At 42.3% G+C, this 21344-nt stretch overlaps 1 protein-coding gene across 1 annotated transcript in view; it reads left to right on the plus strand.

Annotated features, from left to right (window-relative positions):
- Positions 1-1389: 1389 nt before the first annotated feature.
- Positions 1390-21344, plus strand: part of LMNB1 (lamin B1) — a 54543-nt gene continuing 34588 nt past the window's right edge. Inside the window, exon 1 of the mRNA XM_049648440.1 lies at positions 1390-2137. Within this exon, the coding sequence (XP_049504397.1) occupies positions 1779-2137 (359 nt within the window). The 5' untranslated portion in view covers positions 1390-1778. The remainder of the gene's footprint in view (positions 2138-21344) is intronic.

A 21344-nucleotide genomic window follows, 5' to 3' on the forward strand; every position in this document is an offset into this window, starting at 1 on the left:
CTCAGCGAGGTTAAGGAAAGGCATTTTAGGTAACAGGGCAGGAAATAGAACCATTGGTAAGGACAGTATCATCACTCAGGGTGCCCAGAAATCCCCCCAGCGTGATGATGCAGCCTGGTGCCCTTCACTACTTGTTATGTACGTAACTTAATATTTAAAGAACATCCTGGTCTTCATTTCTACCATTATTAAGGCAGCTAAGCTGTAATTACTCTACAGATGTGAGGTGGCCTCGGTTATAGTTAAGGGCTAGGCTCTGGGGTCAGCGGAAACTGCCTGGGTTCAAACGTTGTCCTGTCACTTGCTGGGCAGCCTTGAGGAATTTCGTCTGTTAAACGTGAATTTTCAAACGAAAACAATCCCCATACCACAGAGCGTCTGCGTGGACGGATCAGTGCAGGGCACAGTAAAAGCCAATGAAAGTTCGCCTCAAGGTAAAAGCTTTTCAAAGGGATTAACGGGACATTCGATTAGAACTAGCTGACAATTACATTTTAGAAGGATCCCTTTTTCAAGCAAAAAGTCGTTTCTACCTAAATTTGCACAAGCTTCGATTTTGATGCCATCGGACTTTAGTGAAGCAAGATAATTCACAGCTTGTGCTATTTACTTCTTGCGAGGTGGTTTTGATTTTATAAACCCTTTAATTGTTCAGAAACCAACCGATCAGGGACGGATCATCAGATCAGCACTGGTAGCAAATGACTCCAAGGTCAGGGTTTCTGGCTTTTGTGCGGTCTCTGTCGCTTCAAGATACGCGTACGTCGACTTGACCGGGAGGAGGTGTTTGGATACACCGTTTTCCGTCCCAGAGAAAAATAAAGGCTTGCATTTGGCACTGGCACGTAGCGGGCTTTGAACCTCAGACAGCAGAGTCCATTACGTAACTCCACGGCTGCCGGGGATAAAGTTACAACGTCTGCGACTGTCCCGGCCTCCACGAGTTGTGCGAGCGGCTGTTACGGCCGTTTATGTTTGAATTTCCCTGAACCGCTGGGTGTGGGCTGCGGCGCTGGCCCGCCCCGGAAAACCTCCGGGCTCCTTCCCGCCACCCGCAAGCCCAGCCCCTCCGGGGGTCCCCGCGGGGTGGTGGGAAGGCCCGGCCGGCGCTGGGCCCTGGGCCGCCCGGCGAGCAGTCCTCGGCGCCCCGCTCCACCGCCCTCAGTCCGTCCCCAGCCACGCCCAGCCCCGCGCGCCAAGCTGACGGTTGCCCGAGGCCCCGATTTTGAATTTACAGGCCCAGCCCCCGAGCCCCGGAGCGCGCCGCCGGCTCCCCATTGGCCGGCGACGGTCACGTGGAGGTGCCGGCGCGCGCCGGCCATGTTGGAGAGTGCGGCGCCACTGCCCGCGCCACCTCCGCCCCCCGCCGCCCTCCTCCCTCCCCACCCCCCCCGCCCGCCGCTCCGCGCCGCCTGAGAGGAAACAAAGTGCTGCGGGCGGGAGACTCGGTGGCGGCGGCGGCGCGCGGACCCAGCTCGGCCCCTCCCGGTCACCCTCGCCCCAAATCTTCCGGAGTGTGTGTGAGTGTGTGTGCGTGTTTTCTTAAAAGGGCATTTTACGATTGATTGATTGGCAGTCTTCCCCCTTTGCCCTTTGTGCCGTAACCCGGCTCCTGCCAACCCAGGTGCTTCTCCCTTCCCACGCCGGCTTCTCCGCGGGCGCGGGTCGTCGGTTTGTGCCTTCGGATCATCGCTTCGCCCTCTGCAGCTCTCTACGCGTCCCGTGCTGCCCGCGGCTTCCCCGCTCTGCTCTGCCCGCCAGCCGCCCCGCCGCCCGCCATGGCGACCGCGACCCCCGTGCCGCCGCGGTCGGGTAGCCGCACCGGCGGCCCCGCTACGCCGCTGAGCCCCACGCGGCTGTCGCGGCTGCAGGAGAAGGAGGAGCTGCGCGAGCTCAACGACCGCCTGGCCGTGTACATCGACAAGGTGCGCAGCCTGGAGACAGAGAACAGCGCGCTGCAGCTGCAGGTGACGGAGCGTGAGGAGGTGCGCGGACGCGAGCTCACCGGCCTCAAGGCGCTCTACGAGACCGAGCTGGCGGACGCGCGACGCGCGCTCGACGACACGGCCCGCGAGCGCGCCAAGCTGCAGATCGAGCTGGGCAAGTTCAAAGCCGAGCACGACCAGCTGCTCCTCAAGTGAGTGCTCGTCTGGGGGCCGCATTAGCTCACGCGAGGGGCGGGGGGCGCAGCCTCAGGGCGGGAAGACCGGGGCCGAGTGCCCACGCCCTTTGGAAGGAGAAAGAATACAGTGTTTCTTAGCGGGGAGAGGGGTCGCGGAGGAGGGTTCGAGTTGTAGCGACGGTGTGACCGAGAGATGCACATTTCCGACTGCCCGCTCTTTAGCAGGGCCGGGTGGAGCGCGCACCTGAGGCCGCCAAGGTGGATTGGCCACCTTCGGACCTCGAACCCCGAGATCCAGAAGGGTTCTCCGACCGGGAATGCCCGGCGGGCCCCAGGTGTGGGGAGGTGGCGTCTGGGCGCGCGCTCCAATGCGCGTTCCTGTTTCCGGCCGGGCCAGAGACAAAGCGGCTGGTGGGTTTGCGGCGCAGGGATGGCTGGCCGGGAAGATGGGCTGCCCGCCTCAAGAATGAATGAGCTGTGCGCGGGCGGAGAGAGGAAGGGGAGGGACCTGCCTCCAGCGTCCCGGTCTCCCGGGGGTGGGTCCCGCTTTGGCGCGCTCAATCTGGGCCCTGTGACATTTTGCAATCGTTCTACGCCTGCCTTGGGCGGGGTCTGAACTGAGCGCCTCTGCCGGCCCAGGCCGAGTTGGGGTTTTAAGCTCTTTAGCTTTCTCTAGGGAAAGGTGCCGTTTCTAAGAAGATAGTCGCGGGTCCCCTTGGGTGCTGAAAGCTGGGGTTTTGGATGGCGTGACCACCGTTCTCTGATTCGTGGACCACATTACTCACCGCCTCCCCGTCCCCCCCCCCCCCCCCCCCCCCCCCCCCCCGGCAGCAGTCTCCTTCCCCGAGCTTTTGCACCCCCTTAATGTAGTCAGTTGGTCTTTCTGGTAATGGAGAGACCTTTTCAGCGCCCGCGTCTGTCATTGTAATTAATGACAGGCCAGGGCAGGTGTAAGGGTTGTTGTGTAAACGTGAAGTGCTGTGGCGAGTTTGTAATTATTCCACCTAAGGAGGTCTGAGTTTTCAGACCAGGGCACTAGGATAAACTAGCAAGCCTTTGCTGAGCCTACCTTGACTTTCTGGTGAGCAAAAGGGCATACTTGTAATCAATCAGTAGGCAACTAGGGTTGATGTCATGCTTTAGATATTTGCTAAATTTGCTTCCAGAACTCGGTCTCCATCCTCCATTGTTCATTGAAATTTCTGGAGATGCTTGACTCCGACTTTGACTCTGTTTGCCCGTGAATGTCTTTCTGTCTGTGTGAATGCTCCTGTCTGTCTCTCTCTGACTTTGTATGCGTGAATCTACCCCTCCCCCTTATTAATATTTGAAAATGGTTCATAAAAAGTGTGTGCACTTGATAAAAAAAATAGGCTGACTTCTGGTGAAAGACTGTTGACAATCTATTGTCTATTTCCAGGAGGCAGTCGTGTTTAGCTCTTTTTGTGTTTATTTATTTGGGTGTTTAGTTTCGAAACTCAATAATAAGCTTATTTTTCTGTTTCTTGGATTTACCAACCTTTGGAGGCATCTTTTGAAATGGGTCATTGCACTCACATTACTGTCCAATTTTTGTTACTGAATTTCTTCAAATCCTAGATGCCGATTTGCTATAAAATGCACCACTAAGAAAAAAATGTCAGGACCAGCTATGTAGGATCCATTCTGTTGGGCCCATATTTGTTTCAGAGATGTTAAAATGTGACAGATTAAGCATCTGTTATGTGCCAGTCACTGTTGTATGTTGAGAGACTACAGAGATTGTTTTAAAGAAATAAATTATTGCCCTTATGTTGCTGAGTTGAGTACTGTAGGGGAGATACCTAACAAGCACATAAAGGTCTTATTTCATCTAGTCTGAGGCATTTCGATGTTGATGCTTTTGTAATCTTTTCAGAAGTTAACTACGGAAGGTTTTTAATACAGTAACAAGACTGCCACCTGGCTGACTGTAGTTTTAAAATGCTGCCTATGGAGGGGGAGGGGGAAATAGAGGAAGCCAGTCAAAAGATACAGTTACAAGATAAAGTAGTAGGAATGTCATGTATAACAGGATGTCTATAGGTCATCATGTGATATATAGGAAAGTTAAGAGGTAAAATCCTAACAGTTCTCATCACAAGGAGAAATTTTTTTCCTTTTTTGTTTTTGTATCTATGTGAGAAGATGTATGTTAACTGAATCTATTGTGTTAATCATTTCTCAGTATATGTAAATCAAACAATTTGCTGTACACCATGAGCTTACACAGTGATGTGTGTCAGTTATTTGTCAATTAAAGTGTAAAAACATGCGGGGCACCTGGGTGGCTCAGTCGGTTAAGCGTCCAACTTTGGCTCAGGTCGTGCTCTCACGGTTCATGGGTTTGAGCCCCATGTTGGGCTCTGTGCTGACAGCTGAGAGCCTGGAGCCTGGTTCAGATTCTGTCTCCCTCTCTCTGCCCCTCCCCCACTTGTGTTCTGTCTCTCAAAAATAAATAAACATTAAAAAAAGTGGAAAAAAATGCTGTGTGTGGATTGTAAGATGCATACTAGTTTTAGCAAGATTAAAAAGTAAAATATACATGTATTAGAATCAATAAAATAACGTATGTGATGTAATTTTACGTAATAACAGGTGCCAGGGTAATAAAGATAAAATAGGGTGAAGGGATGGTGTGGTTAAGGAATTTTGCTCCTAAATGGGCTTTCATTTTTCTTGTTGACTAAAGAAGTCTTTCTGAAAATATGTAATCATAATATCTATTACATGAGTATTATTTTTTCCCTGAAGCTTTCTGGGCTTAAGATGTGCTGTGTGTAGGGGCACCTGGGTGGTTCATTCGGTTGAGCGACTGACTTGGCTCAGGTCATGATCTCGAGGTCTGTGAGTTCGAGCCCCGTGTCACACTCTGTGCTGACAGCTCAGAGACCAGAGCCTGCTTTGGATTCTGTGTCTTCCTCTCTCTCTGCCCCTCCCCCGCTCATGCTCTGTCAAAAATAAAACATTAAAAAAAATTTAAAAAAATGTGCTGTGTGTAGCTGACATCCTAGAAATTGACCTGATTTTGACCCACTGTCCTAGATCACATGCTTTCCTTTCCTTGGTTTCTTCCCTCATTTTGTTGGCGAACATCCTTAAGCAACTGACTCAGAAAAGATGGCAGGATGTAAACTTCCTTTTTTTTTTTTTTTTTTTTTTAAGTTTATTGGTAGAAAGAGTACAAACAGGAATAGGGCAGAGTGAGAAGGAGAATCCCAAGCAGACTCTTTGCTGTCAGCACCCTGAGTGGGACTTTATCTCAGAAACTGTGAGATCGTGACTTGAGCCTGAATCCATAGTTGGTCGCTTAATCACCGAGCCCCCGCAGGTTCACCAGGATTTAAACTTTCTGAGTCCCATGTGTCTGAAAATAACTTTGTTTTGTCATGCTTGGTTAGTAGTTGGGTTAGGTATAGAATATTGGTTCTAACCTTTTTCCTCAGAACTTGGGAATTATGATATTGCTCCCTTGTCTTCTAGTGGCCTGTGTTGTAGTATCTGTCTGATGTCAGTCACAGTTATTTTCTTTTGGTAATTGCTTTTGGTTTTCTTCTTTGGAAGCTTTGGAATTTTCTTTTATCCTGATTTTCTGAAATTGGATGGCGATGAGTCTAGGAAAGGATATTTCTGTTATGCATCCCACCTGTTACAAGTGGTTTCTTTCTATTTAAAGTCTTGAACTTTATTTAGCTCTGGGAAATTTATTTTATTCCAAATCTTTCTGTTCCTTGTTTTCTTTCTTTTTTCTGGTTGGGATGTTAACCACTTTTGTCTCTTGTCTCTTTTTTTTCTTTTTCCATTCTGGGAAATTACTTTGATTCTTCCCTAGTTGAGTAGTGACTTTTTATTTAATTACTTAATTTATTTTTCAGTAGTGACATTTTAAAGACTGAAGTCATGCTTTTAATTCCAAGAAATTTTTTTGTACAGATATTTCTCTTTTATTCAATTTGTTCCTATTTTATTTATTTTTAAATTTTTTTTTAACATTTATTTTTTGAGAGAGAGAGACAGAGTGTAAGCAGGGGAGGGGCAGAGAGAGACAAGGAGACACAGAATCTGAGCAGGTTCCAGGCTCTGAGCTGTCAGCGCAGAGCCCAATGTGGGGCTCGAACTCACAAGCTGTGAGATCATGACCTGAGCCAGAGTCAGAAGCTTAACTGACTGAGCCACCCAGGCGCCCCAATTTGTTTCTATTTTAAGGATGTATTATTTTCTTTAATCTGTCTGAAGGTAATATTTAGGATTTTCTTTTTAAAATACTTTTCACTGGATGATCTCTTTTTTTCTCCCTGTTCAGTTGTTCTTTTTGTTTGGATTGGATTTTTTCTTGCAAGTGATTTTTGTCACATGTGTGATCCTTCTCGCTTGTCAACATTTACAAATGAATTGGTTGAGCATTAGTGCTTTAGTTGTTTAGTTTAGGTAGCTCCTTCGCTGGCTTTTCTAATGGAAGAACACATTAGGACCTCTTTATATCTCATTGGGATGTGCTGTGGACTAACTTGTCGGAAAGCCTGCAGTTAGGCTAAGGGATGCTGAGGAGAATCAGATATAAAGCTGTTTCGTGAGTTAATGCCCCCATTTTAAGTCTCCCTCACTTTCCCCTGTAGTCCTTATGTGCATATTTTGTGATATGTACTTTTATCTGCTTTTCATCATTTTTTAGAAGTTCATTGGAATGTTTAATGATCCTTCTCCCATTCTCTTTGGTGCGACAGGCTTATTTATTTTTTTAAAATGTTGATATATTTTTGAGAGAGAGCTAGAGGGCACAATTGCGGGGGAGGGGCACAGAGAAGGGAAGACAGGATCTGAAGTGGCTGGTTGTGAGCTGACAGCAGAGAGCTGAGTGAGTCTTTAACTCCTGAACTGTGAGATCAGAACTGAATTGGAGTTGGATGCTTAACTGACTGAGCCACCCAGGCGCCCCGATACAAGTTTATTTTATGTGGCATATTTAACTGCCTTTTTATTAGGGTCTAGTGGGTAGACTAATGCTGCCTGTATGTAGTAATTCTTGGAAATCTTGGGAATAATTTAATTTTGAACAATAGTTGCAGTATAATTTGTAAGATGTAAAGCAAGAAGTTGTTTTTGTCTATTTGGGTCCATTTAGCTCTTTTATTTAAGAATAATTTTCAGTTTTTAATTTTTTATTTAGAGTTAAGAGTCTTTGTAAGTTAGTATATCATGTAAGTGGATTTAAAAAAATCATAGATTCCGAAATTACTTAGTCCCTTTTTGCTTCCTCAGTACACAGTGTACCTAAAGACAGAATAATTCTTGGAGGTGCTTGGTCCTGCTGGAGAGAATTTGACATCTGCTTCCATCCATGTGGTCTCTCACAGGAACACATCTCAGATTTAAGATACAGCTACTCTGATTCAGTCCAAACCTAATTATATGTCATTGGAAGCTGTTTTGGTGAACAGTTTCCAAGAATGATGATGAGTGCCATCAGTCAACACTTGAAACAAAAAAGTAAAGGAAGATTGACATTTCAGAATTTCAGTGTTAACTCATTATACAGGAAAGGTAGATAGATGTAAGAGAAAAGTAAGTTTGTTGGTCAATTGTTCAATAACTAATTTTGTGGATGCATACTTTTTTTTTTTTTCGTTTGCTGATACAGGTCCACAGTTTTTTATGTAAAATCCTTAAGGCCCGGTGTGTTATAGAAGTAAAAACAATTTCAATTTTAAGGTAATATGCATGTACCATATAGAATACCCCCAGTGGGGTCTGGGGTGGCACTCCACTGTGAAACATGTTTCTGCAAGGAAAGATATTAATAGTTATAGTCAGTGGAGAAAGACAACTAAAAATAGCCTCATATCCATTTAGGTCAGGTTTTGCCACCAAAGGAATTAATGAAAATTTTAGGTTTTAGAAACTCTGGAAGTGCATGTAAGAGAGTATGGATTTGTGTTTTTAAATTAACTGCTTCAAAAAAATAAAAAAAAATTTTTTTAGTGTTTTTATTTATTTTTGAAGGAGAGAGGGAGACAGACCATGAGTGGGGGAGGATCAGGGAGGGGGAGATGCAGAATCCGAAGCAGGCTCCAAGCTCCAAGCTGTCAGCACAGAGCCTGATGCGGGGCTCGAACCCACAAACCATGAGATTCTGACCTGAGCCGAAGTTGGATGCTTAACCAACTGAGCCACCCAGGCGCCCCCCAATTTTTTTTTAATGTTTATTTATTTTTGAGAGAGAGAGATAGAGTACGAGTGGGGGAGGGGCAGAGAGAGAGGGAGACACAGAATCGGAAGCAGGCTCCAGGCTCTGAGCTGTCAGCACATAGCCCGACTAGGGTCTTGAACCTGTGAACCGTGAGATCATCACCTGAGCTGAAGTTGGATGCTTAACTGACTGACCCATCCAGACGCCCCTAAATTAACTGCTTTTATTAAATTCACCTGATTCATCAGGTTCTAAAAGTTGTCTTTTATTCCCCATTTGGCTTATGGTAATATTAAAGCTTGAAAAGCTGCAAAATGAACTCTTAAGTTTCTGTTTTTGAGGGTTAGGAATTAGGAAAGTGGTGATGGGTGCTCACTGGTATATAACAAATATAATGGATGCTGTAGGATTGTTTGAGCAAGCCAATTTTACTGTCCTTTCATTCAGAAATTTTTGTTTTATGTTTATTTATTTTTGAGAGCAAGAGAGACAGAGTGTGAGCAGGGGAGGGGCAGAGAGAGAGGGAGACACAAAATGTGAAACAGGCTCCAAGCTCCGAGCTGCCAGCACAGAGCCCGACGCGGGGCTCAAACTCATGGAATGTGAGATCGTGTCCTGAGCTGAAGCTGGATGCTCAACCGACTGAGCCACCCAGGAGCCCCATACTGTCTTGGCATTTAAAAGGAGTTACAAAGGATGTCCCACGAAACATAGTTTAATGTTTTATAGGTGTTAGGCCTTAAAGCCAGTGTTTTCAAGTTAATTTTTGAGATACTGTACAGAATTTAATTACTTAAAGCATAAATTCATGCCTTTTCAAAACAAGTGGTGCTTTTTAAATATAATTTTAGGAAAATTTTTTTTCTCCAACAGTATAGTGTTGCGTTTCTTCATGGCATATATGCACCATAAGATTTGTAGACTTCTTCCTGTCACCATTCCCAAGCATCATTACTTTGAGGAAAATGGGTTTGAGACTGAGGGATCAAGCCTATTTTTGTATTCCTTTGGGGGAAATAACTTTCTTTTGATTTTGCTTTAGTAAGGAAACTTCTTTTTTTTTTTAAATTTAATTTAATTTTTTTTGTTTACTTATTTTTTTAATGTCTTATTTTATTATTTATTTTTGAGACAGAGCATGAGCAGGGGAGGGGCAGAGAGAGAGGGAGACACAGAATCTGAAGCAGGATACAGGCTCTGAGCTGTCAGCACAGAGCCTGATGCGGGGCTCGAACTCACGGACTGTGAGATCATGACCTGAGCCGAAGTCGGAGGCTCAGCCGACTGAGCCACCCAGGCGCCCCTAGTAAGGAAACTTCTAATGGGAAATTTGGATTTGCGTGTGTTGTAATTAAAAAATGCATACAGGTACTTATGTGCTACTAACAAGTATGTCGGGACACTGTCAACCACAATAGCATGAGGTTGGGTAGTATCGAGCAAGGGTACTTCACAAAGTTGCAACTTCTTAGTTTTTTGTGGCTCGGGTACTTGAATTCTTTGAGCCTGTGTTTCCTGATCTGTATAATTGAGATAAGGAGTAAGTAGTAGTGTTGTGAATCTCAGCAAGAATTAAGACACATATCATTTTTTAGCCTCTTATTTACTTGTGTCATAATAATGGATGAATTTTTATCCAGTAATAGTTGGATAAAATATTGCTGATAATTTACTAAGGAAAGTTGCTAAAATTTTAGCACTTTTAAAGAGTACTTGAAATGTAAATATGGTAAAATAATTTTTCCTGTTACTTTCCTAGTGGTGAAAGGGGTTGGGATTTACTTTAAATTTGGACTTAGTGCATATATATACTTCCTTTGTTGGCTTTCTACCTATTTTAGTCACAGAATGACATTTCGGGAAGGTGCACAGACTAAACATCAGCAGGGTTGTTCTAACATTCGTATTCAGTTTTCAAACCTAAAATAATACATGCTAACCTGCTTTAGGGAATTTTCTTTGGACATAGGATGATTAGTTTAAAAACAAAAACCTTCATCACATGTATTGCCTCGTCTTTCGGTTATGTCCTAATTTTGCTCTGGTAGAAGCAAGTTGACCGCAACACCCCGGCCTTAATATAAGAGCTAGAAAACTGCATGCTAAACTTAATTTTCAGGGAAATACTTGGAAGGACGAAACCCCTAGAATTGGTGTCAAAATCTAGGAAGCAGATCCTAGGTAATTAAACTGTCATAACACTTCCTTCCTATGCTTTCAAAGGATGTCTGGTAGAGCAGGATATCTTTTAGAGTTGTTGGAATTTAATCCTTAGGTTTAATCCTGTAAACTAGGTAATCTTTTAGTGTACCCAGATTCAAGAAAGTAAACACAGCATGAAAGATAAAGCAGTAAAAAAATATGCTGTTGATTTTTTTTTTTTTTTAATTTTAATGTTTATTTTTGAAGACAGAACGTGAGTGGGGGAGGGACAGAGAGAGAGGGAGGGAGACACAGAATCTGAAAAGGCTCCAGGCTCTGAGCTGTCAACACAGAGCCTGATCCCGGGCTCGAACCCACGATCTGTGAGATCATGACATGGGTGAAGTTGGTTGCCCAACCGACTGAGCCACCCAGGTGCCCCGATTCTTGCCCCCCGCCCCCCCCCCCCCCCCGCCAGCACAATCTATTAATGTTTGTCCTTTATCAGATGACATCACCTCTGGTATGTCTGAGTTAGAGATCTTGAGAATTTTATATCTTCAGTGTAGGTCTGTTCCATGCACAAATAGTGAGATTGAGGCTGAGGCATTACTTGAGTGATGGGAGCGTAACTGAAGTTCCCAATTATTATTGGGGTCTAAGGAAGTTTCCTAATCAGGGTTTTTAACTTCTTTTTTTCACTGTACTTCTGTGATAAGGGATTGTGTGTTGGTTGTTATATTTTGGGAATTAAAAAAAAAAAGCTTTCTTATTACACAAAAATTATGTTTGTTATGGGAAATTAAAAAATACAGGTAAACACCAAGAAGAAAGTAAAAATCATCCTTAGTTCCATAAAAAAGAACTCTGAAGTTTTCCTATTAATAAGCATATTGTTAACAAAAAACGATTCCTCTTAAATACTGATTTGTAACCTTTTTTCATGCAGTGCTGTTTTGTGATTATCTTCTCACATCAGCTAATGTACTATACTATCGTTTAACACATTTTAAAGCTACACTGATAAGTTTTATTGGTCACTTAGCTTGCTGTGACCAAGCATGTGTACTTCTCAGTGACTGTATGTCCCCAGTTTCTCCAAGATGGTTAGAGGGCCATGTTTATCTTCTCTTGCTGACAGTTAACAGGTTTTTTCCTCTGGTTAACTTAATGGTTAAATGTTAACTAATTGACTGGTTAAATGTTAACCACTGGATGAAGAAATGACAATTTTGCCAATTTTTGATGCTACCAGCAACAGATGAGTGTCTGAGGAATTTATTTTAATTTTGGAATCTTTCTAGTTCTTGATCATTTTTATATTGTTAGGGTCATATTGCATAGGGCATAAAATGATTGAAACTTAGGTTATAATCTCAGGTTTCTGCTGATATTTTTGGTGTATGACTAGATGATAAATGACGTTTTCCTTAGCTAATCTGTTTAGTTGGTCCTTTTTAAATATAATTTTTTGCCTTCACTGCATCTACATTCATTAATCACAGATCAAATCAGAGCCCTTTTGGTGCTGGAAGGGGTCTTGGATCATGCCGTCTAACCAACTTGATTTGTGGATGCAGAGACTGAGAGCTAGATTAAAGTACTTATCAAAGATACAGGACAGAAGGTGCTAAGATTCATTTCGCGCTTAACATGTTTGCCACGCACTCTGCTAGATGCGCTGTCTTTTAAGCCGTGTGATAACCCTGTTTGATGAGTGAGGAAACTTCAGGCTAAGAGAATTTAGCAGATTAGTGGTAGAGCTAGACTAGGTCTGAGCTCTGTGTTACAGCGTTGTCAGAGAGTTTTTACATGGATCATTTATTTACTCATTTTTAAGTAAGCTCTATGGCCAACACTGGGCTTGAACTCAACTCCAGGATAGAGTTGCACGCTCTACCATCTGAACCAGCCAGCCTCCCCCCCCCCCCCCCCCCCCCCCCCCCCCCCGTCATTTCTTGTAATCCTTACATCATTGCTGTTTTGCAGGTGTGATTTTGGTTTCTCTGTCTGAAGCAGGCTCACCATGCACTATCATTGGGTTGGGACTTGAAATCTTACATAGGACGGCTGATTTTCAGGTCCATTTGGTTGTTACTTTTGCAAATGGTACTGGATGTGTGTTTTTCACAGTGATAGTTCATAGCTCCCTGGAGGTGATTGTGGATTTGTCAGGAGGGTGCAGTAATGGAAGCAGCTGTTGGAAATACCGAGGGCTTTGTTCGCTCATGAGGAAAGGGTGAAGATGAATTACTGAAAAAGACTTCTTTTATCTTCCTTCTTAGAAAGCTACTTTCCTACTTTACTCTATGTCTTAATAATAATTTTAAGACGAATTAAAATCTCTTAAGTCTTTAATACTCATGAGAGAAATATTGTTTTTTTGAATTATTTTTTTGAGAAATGTTCTTTTCATTTTTTATTCAGCACACATTTGTGGAAATAATACTATATGCCAGGCCTTGAACCAGATGCCGTGAATAGATGGGACGCTCAGTTCTTGTTACCAAGTTGTTGACAGTCTCATGGGCAAAGCATAAAACAAACACTATGCTATTGTGAACTGTTAATGTGGTATATTAATACAGTGTAATAAGTGTTATGATAGCAGTATCTACATGGTGCTGTGGAAGAAAAGACTAAGGCAGACAGGAGCCTTCTGAAGTTTTGAAAGACATCCCCAGGGAACTGGGCTGAGTGTTGGGAGGTAAGTAACTAGGAGTTGGCTGGAAAGCATTAGGAGAGGGTGGTTACCCAAATGGCAGTTAGTTTCCTCTAACTAGACCTGCACGCGTGCGTGTGTGCGAGTGTGTGTGTGTGTGTGTGTGTGTGTGTACATACCTACGCATGCACGTATGTGGTAGAGGGCGGTTGGATTTTAGGAAATGAGCCTCAAGAATTTCAGGTAGAAAAGTGACATGAACAGAAGAATGGTCTGGCCATTCTGTGGAGGAAACAAAGAGTACAGGTAAAACCCAGGTAAGAACACTTGAGGCGGGCCCTGAGTTCAGGTAGGCAGTGGGAAAGGATAGAAAGTGGATTTAAGAGATACTAAGCATGGGAGAGTCAGGAGAAGAGTTGAGGGTGACCCTGCTTCCATGCATGGGTGCCTGGGGGAAGTGTTGCTTTTAGACCTTGATGGATAGGGGACTGGTTTAGAGAACCTACTCAGGTTAGTGTGAATTAGTGGTGTTTGTTGGACTTCTAGGTGGAGATGTCACATGGCAATCTAGAGTACTTGCCTGGAGCTCTATGGAGAGACTTTGAATGGAGATACAGTTGCAGGAGCAGGGCTGATATTTGGGGATAAAGACAAAAGAGAGGAGGGGCAAAGACGTGGGAAACATCTTCATATGAGGACTGGGTAGAAAAAGGAAAAGTGGAGATGGTAAGCAATAGCCAGAGAAGCAGGACAAGAGTTGAGTCATGGGACAGAGATTTATAAAGCAATGCTAGGACAGTTTTGGTTAGATAAGTCCTAAAAGTTATTTATTTATTACATTTGGTGGCTGGCAGATTATTGTTGATTGTGAGGAGTGTGTAATGCTAGTAACTTTGGCAGTGGGATCAAAGCCATGGACTATAATGAAGGAAGGAGTGGGAAGAAAGATTGTGCGATTACTTGTATAAGAATGTTGGCTGTGAAGAGAAGACATTTTTAAAGTTTTATTTAAAGTAGATTCTCAGGGCACCTGGGTGGCTCAGTTGGTTAAGCGTCCACCTTCGGCTCAGGTCATGATCTCATGGTTCGTGAGTTCAAGTACCGCGTCGGGCTCTGTGCTGACAGCTCAGAGCCCGGAGCCTGCTTCATATTCTTGTGTCTGCCCCTCTCTTGCTTGCACGCGCTCTCAGAAATAAAATAATAAAAACATCAAAAAAAGAAAAAAATAGATTCTCATTTCAACTTTGTATCACAAAACATTGGATAGGAGACCAGAACACTTACCCTCTAAGATAATGCACTTAACCCACTTTGCCTAAAACCCTTTAGTAACTTCTAGGATAAAGACTAATAAGACCCTCAGTATTGCCTAATTGCAGGGTGACCATATAATTTAGCATCCAAACAGGGATGCTTTTGTGTGTGAAAGAGGGAGGTATAAATTATGCTGGGACAACTGGCATGAATGGAACTTGCCCTTTGCAAACTGGGACAAGATGGTCATCCTACCTCAGACTTCTCTGCATGAGCTGGCTGCTTTCTGACTCCAGCTGTATCTCCCACCATACTTGGTCTTGCTCTCTCTCCTCACTCTGAAGTCCTTTTTTCAACCTTGTTTACTACGCTCCCTGTTAATAGGTCCTTTGCAAAAGTGATTTCCTTGTCTGGACTTCTCTTGTCCTTGGGTTAACGTCTCATCTCTCTGATGTCCACTGCATCCATTTTTTAGGGAAGTCCTTCCTGACTATCAGATGTTTTCAATTTGAGTCTTGGGAAAAAAGGAAAAAACAAAACAAAGCAAAAAACAACCCAGGACTATACAGCAGTGTGTATGTGTGTACATAATTTAAGGACTCCAAGGATTCTCCCAAGGCTTCTCATAAAAAGAAATTACCTTCAACTATTTTCACTGCTCATTTGGAATTTTTACCTAAATGACATTATTGACTTTGTGCTTTGAAAGATGGGGAATTGAGTTCTTCATTGTGTTCTCCATAACACATTTTCTTCCTGTGACTGGCCTCGTACATTCTATTTTGGACCGGTTTAGGTCAGTTTTTGGTATTTGAAGTATTAATTTAGTGTGGTGCTACAGATGCTTCTTTAACACCAATTAGCTCATATTTGGCTTTTAAATCGAGAAATGATGTTACTGTAATTGGAGGTTGTATTGCTTTATATGTGACTTTTCCTAGTAAAGGAACCAGAAGGTCAAGAGTAGAATTTAGAGGTAGAGAAAGCCTTCAGTTGCACTTTCAGCTCTATGTTATTTTAGTTTTATTATTTTTTAATCGAAGTGTAGTTGACACACTGTTACATTAGGTTCAGGTATACAACATAGTGATTCCATACTTGTATACTTACACTGTGCTCACCACAAGTGTAGCTGCCGTCTGTTAAGGTATGACTCTACTTGAATACCATTGTACAACTCTGTTACAACACCACTGACTGTATTCCCTGTACTGTGCCTTTATCCTTGTGACTTATTCATTAGGTAACTGGAAGCCTGTATTTTCCTCTCCCCGTCAACTATTTTGCCCGTGCCCCTCCCCTCTGGCGACCATCTGTTTGTTCTCTGCATTTATGAGTCTGTTTCTGCTTTTCACCTTTTTCTGAAGAAGATTAAACATGAGTGCTGCTCCCAGGATTCCCTCTCCCAAACAGGTACATTCCCTTTGGTATGTTCAGAGCTCTACTTCTTTCTGTCTCATCTCAATTCCCGCAAGCCTGCACGACCACTCTTGTGCATTTATAAGTATCTCTTGAGGTAGTTACAGCCACACAACTCTCTGCCTGGGTTGTCCAAGTCATTTCCTGAGGTACTAGTTTTATATTATTATTGCTAGTGCTCTTTTTACAAAACTGCATAGGTTTTGAGAGGATTGTTCCAACTTTATTTTTCCATTTGATCTGTTAGTGGAAGGGTTTTCAGGAGCACATATGTTGTGTTATGGCAGAAATGCCTGGACGTACTACGGACATAATCTCCCACAGAACTCAGTAGTCATTAGTTTTTCTTCCCTATACCATCTTTTGTTTACTTACGGAAATGGCATTTTTTCCCACTTAGTTTTATCTAATTATATAGAAAGACTTGATACTAACTCTTAAAACATCAAGTCATTTGGAATCATGAGTTTTTTTTTTTTTTTTTAAATTAGCTTTATGTTATTGAAGAAATAACATTTGGAGGCTTATGCTCTTCTCTATGGCTAGTTATGTCACATCAGCATTGATAGTTTGGCTATAGAATTCTAAGTTGTAAAGCACATTTCCTAGGATTTTGAAGTCATGCTTTATAGTCTTCTAGCTTTTGTTGTTGCTAAGAAGCACTATGAGTGAAAAATTTAAAAGCCTACAGTATCCTTTTTTGGTCCAGTTCTGAAGTTTCTTAAGAATGTCCCTTGGTGTGCATCTCTTTTCCTTCCATTGTGCTGGTCATGTGGTGATAGTTTTTCAGTCTGGAAATTCATGTTCTTCAGTCCTTGGCAACTTTAAAAAATTATTTGAGGTGACGAGTGGCTCTGTTGGTTGACATCTGACCCTTGATCTCGGCTCAGGTCATGATCTCATGGTTTGTAGGATTGAGCCCCACATGGGCCTCTGGCACTAACAATGCGGAGCCTGCTTGGGATTCTCTCTCTCTCTCTCTCTCTCTCTCTCTCTCTTTCTCTCTCAAAATAAATATATAAACAACACATTCTTTTATTCATGGTTTTCTCCTATTTTATACTTTCTGAGACCCATGTGATTCAGATGTTGGACTTCTTAAATTCTTAGTTTTCTCATTTAAAACTTTTTTTTTCTCTGGTAGATATTCTCCATTTTACCTTCCAGTTTTTGCTGTCCTGTTTTAAATTTCTAATACCTTCTTTTTACTGTCTCGATGTTTCCTTATAGTATCTTGATCTTGTTTACATTTCGTAGGTGCAGTACTTCCTCTTACCTTTTAAGAAGTCTCTTTTCCTTCACAGTTTTTGTTTGCTCCAAGTTAATTTCTTTTTCTATTTATTTAGGTCTTTGTGTCTCACTGCAGGAAATGGAATCCACTAGATATTTTAAGCAGAAAAGAAAACGATATGGGATGCAGGTGGTTAGAAAAAATTATTAAAAGCGTTAGAGAGCTGGAATGATGGCTAGAACACTGTAGATTCTGGGAGCTTTTATGTCTCAGGCACCATTGAAGCCACCGAATTAAAAAAAAAAAAAACAAAATAGTTTATAGCTACAGTTCAGGACCAGGAAGCTGCCACTGCTGCTGCTGCAAACACCTGCCCCATGACACCTAGCAAACTGGAGATGGACATTGGGACACTGTTTTGGAAAAACTTCAGACCAGAAAAACGTCATGTACCAATGTCTCTTACCAATATAGGTGCAAAAATTCCTGACCAAGTACTAGCAAACCAAACCTACCAACATGTAAAAGGACTATATACTATCTCCATATGGATTTTTTTACTTTTTTGTTTTGTTTTGTTTTTTAAAGTAGGCTCCATGCCCAGCGTGGGCCCCAATGCAGGGCTTGAACTCCCAACCCTGAGATCAAGACCTGAGCTGGTGCTTAGGTACCCTGACCCCACCCGGGTCCCCCGATCACGTGGGTTTTATATTGGGAATGCAAGGTTGGTTCAGTCTGTGAAAGTCTGTAATGTAATAAACCATATTAATAGAATGAAGGGCAAAAACCCTCTCACTAGATGCATAAGAAATATTTGACAAAGTACACTGCTCTTTCATTGTAAAAATATTTGAATGAGGAATAAAAGGGAGCTTCTTAACCTGATGAAGAGTATCTATGAAAAATTTACGGCTAATATACTGGATGGTCAAGACTGGCTGCTTTCTTCCTAAGACCAGGAACAAGACAAGGTCGCCCACTCTCACTACTTGTTAACGTTATCAGTGTACCGGGCGTTCTAGCCAGGGCGATTAGGCAAGAAAAAGAAGTGGTAAAACTGTTTCTATTTGCAGGTGCCATGGTTTCATAGGAGATCCTAAGGAATTTAATAAAAAAAACAAAAGCAAAACTCTTGAGAGCTAGTAAGTTCAACAAAGTTTACGACATGGGAGCAATATACAGAACTCAAGTATATTTCTGTACATTAGCCATGAAGAATGAACAGTCTAAAAATGAAGGTAAGAAAACTCCATTTTTAGCAGCATCAGAGGGAATGAATTACATAGGAATAAATTGAACAGAAGTATAAGACTTGTACACTGAAAACTGTAAGTGAAGACCTACATAAATGGAAAGATATCCCATGTTTATGGATTGGAAGATGTTAAGGTGGCATTTCTCCTCAAATTGACCTGCAGATTCAGTGCAATCTCTATCAAAGTCACAGCTGCCTTTTTGCAGACGTTGACAAGTTAAGCCTAAAATTCATACAGAAATTTGTGGTACCCAGAGTAGCCAAAACAATCTTGACAAAAAACAAAATCGGAGGATTCAGTTTCTGATTTTAAATTTCACTCCAAAGCTCCATTAATGTGTGTTATTGACATAAGGACAGGAAAACTTCAGGTTTTAATGATTGGTTTTCAGCAGGAAAATTGCCACAAGGACCAAGAAGGTGGTCCTGTGGTACTTCCTTCTTCCATACTCCTTATAGGTGCATTAGAGTTCCTCATTTTCCTCCCATATCCTGGCTTCTAGGCATTCTGGAAAATGTAATTTTTACCTTTCCAGTTGAGGAAAGCACAACTAGGAGGATGGAACAGACGTTGGGTGAGTTAATCCACGTGAGAGTTTTTCTCAGTTGTCTGATGACTGTTGTATGTCCCTTTATATTCAGAAGTGTTTCTCAGAAGCTGATAGAAAGCTGTGTGCAGAAGTGGGGCTTCTTGACCAAGCTTCCCGGGGGTGATAGGGTAGGATCACGTCACTGGGAATACCCGCTGTCATGTTTTCAAGTCTTCCTTGGGCTTTGCTGCCCAGCCTGCTATAAGCTGAGAGAGGCTGAGAGCGGGTTTGGTGTCTGGAGAGTCCACTGAGCTCCCCTACCCTCTGTGTGGTACTGCTGCCTTCAGGTGTGTTGTGTAACTATCAGGTCTAGGAATCTGCCCCACTGTCCTCAGAGAGGAGATCTTTCATCTTTGCCACGGTGGATGAGGGTCCATTGACCCAGGAGTGTGGTATGGAGTGGTTATTTGCTTTGCTTTGTAATGGATTGTCAGCTAGTTGTACTTCGGAGTTACCAAGGTATCTCTTGTTATCAACAACATCTGCAGTATAAAGTTGGTTACTTCTCAGATATCCCTGTGCCTGGCTTAGGATTCAGCACTCTTGTGTTGGCTAAGCTCATTTTCACTTATCCATCCATGTTCAGCTTCCAAGATTTTGTCATTTTCCCTTTGCCTTCCTTTGTCATTGTGAATTTGTGCCTTTGCTTGTTTTAGTTGGGTTTCTGGAGTCATGTGTAATGTGATGTTTTAACCCAGAAGTTTCGGGAGTCCTGTTTAATGTGACATTTTTACCCTGAAGTTGTATCATGTACTCTTGGAGCGCTGTGTATCAAGAAGGCTGCCGACAAATTTGATGTGTTAAGACAATTCTATGATTGATTGATTCCCTCATGAGAGTGGAGTCTCTTTGTGGACAGGGTTAGTGTCTGACTTTGTTTCCTGTTGTATCAGTACATTTTTCCAGTACCCTCTAGGCTCTCCTAAGATAATTATTGACTTAATGATTACCATTTTTTCAGGAGGCTATTTTCCTACAAGATTGGGTGGTGTGAAACCCATAGAGGAGCAGTAAAGTAACTAGTCATACTAGTAATTTCTAACTTGTTTTTCTGATTTAATTTCCTTCAAAGTATTGATTACCTCTGCCATATATAAATGTGTTTACTGTGTGCCTCTACCTACCAGAAAGTACCTTCCATAAGAGCAGGGACTTGTTATATTTTGTTCACTGCTGGTTTCCAAGCCCTCTGATAAATGGTCAGGCACACAGTGGCGGTTACTGGTTTGTTTTTTTTTTTTTTTTTCCTTAATAGGTCATTTTTTGTTAGGATTTAAGGTCTAAGTCTGTGCTATAAGCAAGCACACAAGTAACTATGTGAATCTCTTTCGTTCGAAGAAATAGATGTGAGGTCCAGTTTGAGTCTTATTTGGTATTTTTCCTAATTATAATCTAATTTCAATTAGGTTTTGCCTGATTGTGATTGGATTGCTGCTAATTTGTTGACTGCTCAGCTTATTGAATAACAAGCAGAATTTTACTCCCACAAAAAAATATTAATTTCAACCTTTGGGCTTGTATAGAAGCATCTTAGTCCTTTTACTTGTGCCAGAGGAGACCCTCGTTAATGGAAATTGTGATCATATGACTTTCTAGAGATTTTGTGTATTACATTGAGCTTAATTGCAGAGAAATTCATTTATTTTTCTCAGTAAAACTACTGTTGATCACATTCCTTTTTCCTTTGGAAAGGAAGATACTTTGGGGACAGAATTGAAGCTGGTGAATGAATATTGGAACAAATGCTTATTTAATAGCGTTTTGAGTACATTGTTATTTGAAATAGATTAGTTTAACTAAAGACAAGGTTTGTGTTTGGGTATATTAATAATCTTTACCTTAAATTCAGAGGGAAGTTTATTTTTTCTTAAAAAGCCTAGACCATGGTTAGATGGTAAAGGCCATGTTCATTTTGAACTCCATGTGTGAAGAGAGCCTCAGAAGTTGCACTGATAGTCACTTGAATAATTGCTGTCGTGTGGAGTGGTGTCCAGCTGCCATCAGACAACTGTGAGAAGAAGCTTACGGTGTATCCCAGCACAAGGCGCAAACAGCTGGCCATACTTGGCCTGGCTGTCCGTGTAGAGTAGGTCTCTTCTGGGGGATTTAAAATCCTTGCTTTGTGGTTATGTTAGAAATAACGGTTTATATAGAATGGTTTCTGTTAGGTTATCTGGCTGTAGGTGAAAAACGAAATAGCTTTTCCATTTCACCCTCTGTCATTTATTTGTTTTTTCTAAATAAGAATGGTCCTGAAGTGAAATGTTAGTGCTGAGTGCTGAGTTAAGAAAGGCAGCTGGACAGAGAAGGGGTGTCATTGGCATGGATTTCTTGTGTTCATTTTTCATTTTCTTTTATCATCTCATTTCCATCTAGGGTATCACGATACGTGCATTGGGGAAAATTTTCAATCTGTTTGTTGTGTCTGTTCTTCAAAAAAAATATTTTAATGTTTTTATTTTTG

Source organism: Panthera uncia, assembly GCF_023721935.1.
Source record: "Panthera uncia isolate 11264 chromosome A1 unlocalized genomic scaffold, Puncia_PCG_1.0 HiC_scaffold_17, whole genome shotgun sequence".
Classification (NCBI taxonomy): Eukaryota; Metazoa; Chordata; class Mammalia; order Carnivora; family Felidae; genus Panthera; species Panthera uncia.